At 41.8% G+C, this 4,622-nt stretch overlaps 1 protein-coding gene across 1 annotated transcript; it reads left to right on the plus strand.

Annotated features, from left to right (window-relative positions):
* The first annotated feature begins 1,293 nt into the window (after positions 1-1,293).
* On the plus strand, positions 1,294-2,103 carry LOC133087977 (ferritin light chain-like). Its single transcript, XM_061185729.1, has one exon. It carries the CDS (start codon positions 1,504-1,506, stop codon positions 2,029-2,031), a length of 528 nt encoding a protein of 175 aa, XP_061041712.1. The 5' UTR covers positions 1,294-1,503; the 3' UTR covers positions 2,032-2,103.
* Positions 2,104-4,622: the final 2,519 nt, after the last annotated feature.

The raw sequence follows: 4,622 nt of genomic DNA on the forward strand, positions 1-4,622 counted from the left end.
TACTTTGGGGAAGGGGTGGGGACTTCCAGGAATTGGGCTGCTGCCCACTTTTTGACCTTTTATGGTCAGCCTTGGAACTGTCATGGTGCCTGTGGGTGTGTCATTTAGCATGCTGATGTGTTACAATGAGCGTATACCGAGGCTCAATGTCTAGTGGAAGTCAAAATGTCCACCATCTTGGACCTGTTGGTTCTAACCAGTTTATGTCATCTCCTTGGGCTATGTCAGTCTGTGACCAGCTCTTAATTAGGAAAGGTAACAAACCTAAAGTTTATTTTTAAAAAAATCTTGAAAAGGGATATATCCTATCTACAATGAATAAAGTTGTTGTGAAGATAAGAGATGTAAAATGTTTTTGATAATCAGGATCTTTGTATGAATAAGATACTGTAACCACAAAGTGTGATGATCTCATATGATAAACCTCATAAGATTAGAAGCAACAGAGCTTATCAGTCAAGAGTTTCGTGGGTTAGAGTCAGGAAATCTGGGTTTGAACCCTTGAACTTCACGTACTAGTCGTGTGTCCTTGGGCAAATTAATCTCTGTCTTTGTGCTTTCATTCCTTTGTCTATAAAAAGAGAATAAAAAAATTACTTACCTTCAGAGGTTGGGGATGAAATCATATAATACATATAAAGTGCTTGGCTCTTGGGAAGAGTTTACTCAAAGAGTTCAATAAAAGTTCATTATGCTCAGCTTTAGATATAGAAACATAATTTGGGGAAGGGAGTGGGAAACCTATAGAACCTACAAAGACAACCAGGTATCTGTTACTTTGTAATCGTGGCAAATTAAAAAAATTACAAAGAAATTTTAGAAGTCAATGTTAATGCTTTGAGAGAATAGTATTAAAAATATATTTCTTCATTTAGTAAAAACAAGTGTTTGAAATACCTGTAATAGCCTCTGAATGTATGGATTCTGCTTATTTTAAACTTTTCTGAAGTAGTTAGGTAATATTTCATTGTTGGGGTTATTTTATGATTTTCAGTAAACACATCTGTAAAGTGTAGAACACTTTATGAGCAAGGAATGACCTAATATACTCCCAAACTCCAAGATGTTATGTAACGATTTATGCAATTAATATTGCATGCATATTAGGCCTTATTGATTTATATCCTCAGTATCTTCCTGAAGAACGCTGTGAATTACCAAACTCATTTATTGCAGTGGTTGTCATGTTCATTTTAGCCACTGTTGGCCCAGAAGACTCCTATTACTTGTGGGTTTTCCTCCATTCATCCCTTCTCTTCAATTAAAGTCATTTTTGTCCATTGCGCTCGGCGGTTCCCGGGATCTGTCTCTTGCTTCAACAGTGTTTGGACGGAACAGACCCAGGGTCGCCCTTTCCTCCAGCCTCCGACCACCCTCCAACCTTCGGAGTCAGCCACTCATCTAACCACCCTCCAACCTTCGGAGTCAGCCACTCAGCTATCCTCGGTCGCCGGGACCAGCCAACACCATTTTTTGAGCCGAACTCCTGATTACCGATCAACCATGAGCTCCCAGATTCGTCAGCATTATTCCACTGAGGTGGAGGCCGCCGTCAACAGCCTGGTCAACATGCATCTGCGGGCCTCCTACACCTACCTCTCTCTGGGCTTCTATTTCGACCGCGACGATGTGGCTCTGGAGGGCGTGGGACACTTTTTCCGCGAATTGGCCGAAGAGAAGCACGAGAGCACCGGGCGTCTCTTGAAAATGCAAAACCAACGCGGCTGCCGCGCCCTCTTCCAGGACGTGCAGAAGCCATCTCAAGATGAGTGGGGTAAAACTCAGGACGCTATGGAAGCCGCCATTAACATAGGGAAGAACCTGAACCAGGCCCTTCTGGATCTGCATGCCCTGGGTTGTGCCTGCACAGACCCCCACCTCTGCGACTTCCTGGAGAGCCACTTCCTAGATGAGGAGGTGAAACTCATCAAGAAGATAGGTGACCACCTGACCAACCTCCGCAGGCTGGCTGGTCCCCAGGCTGAGCTGGGCGAGTATCTCTTCGAAAGGCTCACCCTCAAGCACGACTAGGAGCCTCCGGAGCCCAGTGGCCTTTGAGGAGCCCCTCTGGTGTCAGGGCTTCTGCCTGAAGCCCCTCTCTGCAGCCACTAGGCAGCCTTTTAACCACCCTGGAGCCCTCTCCCAAGCCTTGGATCAAATGGAAACAATAAAGCTTTTTGCAGCAAAAAAAAAAAAAAAGTCATTTTTTGGGGGGTTACACTTGGCCACAGTTACACCCCTTAATGGAATACTTTCCTCTGTAGCTGATAGTTTGTGAACATATTTGGGACATATTTCATATATGCTGGTGGTAAAAAGGGAGAATAAAAGGAATGGAGAAAGGCATTAACTGAAATCAAGCTGTAAAGAAATAGGACCCCAAAATATCAGCAATTAAATTCCCTGACATTGTGGGACAGCTTGGTGTTTCTGGCCTCATGAATATATTTCTAAGTGGTGATCCAGTTGCAATCAATGTATTATTATAGAATTGCAGTTCCCATGTCCTCTGACAAAGGACCTCCAAAAAGAATATTTCCTACCATTCTCCTTTCTATAGATTCATAGTTTCACTAGATTTTCTGTCTATATCATGGTGAAGTGGTGGAGGAAGAGGGCAGGAGGGGAGGTTTCCTTGAAGAGGAATCAGCAGAGTCTAGTGAAACTAGAGCATTAAGAGCAAAAGCAAAACAAAAAAAACAGGATCAAAATACAACTCTACCCTTGTCAGTCCAGTGGAAGAATTTTGCCATTGTATATTGGGCCAGACCATGGGAAGCCACACTTGACTAAGGAGTGGGGATAGCATGTCACTCAGAGGTCACAGAATTGGAGCTAAGAGCAGTAACTGGATGAGACCATTGTCTTCCTCAGGGAAGGGGTATGTTTTGGTTGAATAGAAGAGTTGTGTTATGTTTTACATTCTCCTCCAGAAAGGATCCTTTAGACTCATTTATTTGTAGACACAATTGAATGCTACTTCATTATGCTACTGCTTCTTGAGATACAGTGTTTGCATTTTAACAGAGTTGTTTTTATGGCAAAGGGTAAAGATTTAAAAGTGTAATTTCAGGCTTTAGGGACCTGGGAGTTTGGAGAGGGGCTGTATTAATTAGAGTGAAGACTAAATCACTGCAATAGAGAGATCTATAAATGCAAAGACTAAAATAGGTAGTCATTTATTTCCCTTTAATGTAAAAGTCCAGCATGGGTAGGACCTGCTCTGAGAAGCCATCCAGATATCCAGGCTGTTAGGGGCTTTTCCATATTCCAAGGGGCATATTATATTATTATTTTCTCCAAGTTTGAAGCTGAGTTCCACATCCACATTCAACCATCAGGAAGGACTAAGGCAGATTTCCTCCTTAAGCAAGTGATTAGGCTAAAGTCTTACACTTTGCTTCTGCTCACCTTCTATTGGTGAGAACTTTGGCCACCTAGAGTCCAAAGGGGACTGGTCTCTGGTTGATAAGCCATGTGCCTATGCTGGGTAATTAACTGACTCAGCTATGGAGGGCTTTCCTTTGCCTTGAATTATTTCCTGAGACCTGCCTTATATATTCCACCACCACTTGACTCCATATTCAGAAGTTATATTTTTTATTCTTTGAAAAAAATGAAGATATCTCAGTTGCTATGATAGTCATAGACATAATAGCTGAAAACTTCCCTAACCTGGGAAAAGAAATAGACATCCAAGTCCAGGAGGTGCAGAGAGTCCCATACAGGATTAACCCAAAGAGGAATACCACACAACACATTGTAATTAAAATGACAATAATTAGAGAAGGAGAAAGAGCAGAGAGAACCAGGAGATGATGGAGGAGGTTACTGTAGTAGGTTGAAAGTGAGGAAGAAATCCTTGGTCACCAACCTAAAGGACTTTGAAGAACATGTAAATATCACAGAATATCTGACCTTTCACAAAACCCTCAACATTTGTATAAGGTCCACTATACTTGTTGCTATGTCTGTTTCTTTGGGAGGGTGGGGGGTGGAGAAGGGTGAATAGTTATGAATTGGTTTGGTTTGCTTTGTTTTGTAGAATTCTAGGTAGGCATATTAGTTTCCTATTGCTGCTTTAACAAATTACCACAAATTAATGCCTTGAAACAATACAAACTTAATATCTTATAGTTTTGGGCCTCATATGTCCAAACTGGCTTTCACTGGGTTGAAACCAAGGTGTTGGTAGGACTATGCTCATTCTGGAGCACTAGGGGAGAATCCATTTCCTTGCATTTTTCAGCTTCTAGGGTTGCATTCCTTGAATTCCTTGGCTCATGTTCCTCATCTCCCTCTTCAAAGCCAGCATCATTGCATCTTCAAAAATCTTTCCTCTCTAAATTCCACCTTCCTCTTATAAAGACCCTTCTGATTACATGGGGCCAGCCCAGATAATCCAGTTTCCTCTCCCTGTCTCAAGATTCTTTATTTAATCATATCTGTAAATTTCCTTTTCCATGTAAGGTAACATACTCATAGATTCTGGGGATTAGGAATTGGATATCTTTGGGGATACCTGAAAGATATTGTGGATATCTTTCAGACTACCACAGCAGGCATCCTGCTGTGGTAGGCTGAATAACAGTTCTAGTTTAGAAGGTGGAAAAGAAAATTTG

The sequence above is a fragment of the Eubalaena glacialis genome, chromosome 3 (genome assembly GCF_028564815.1).
Source record: "Eubalaena glacialis isolate mEubGla1 chromosome 3, mEubGla1.1.hap2.+ XY, whole genome shotgun sequence".
In the NCBI taxonomy this organism is placed as follows: Eukaryota; Metazoa; Chordata; class Mammalia; order Artiodactyla; family Balaenidae; genus Eubalaena; species Eubalaena glacialis.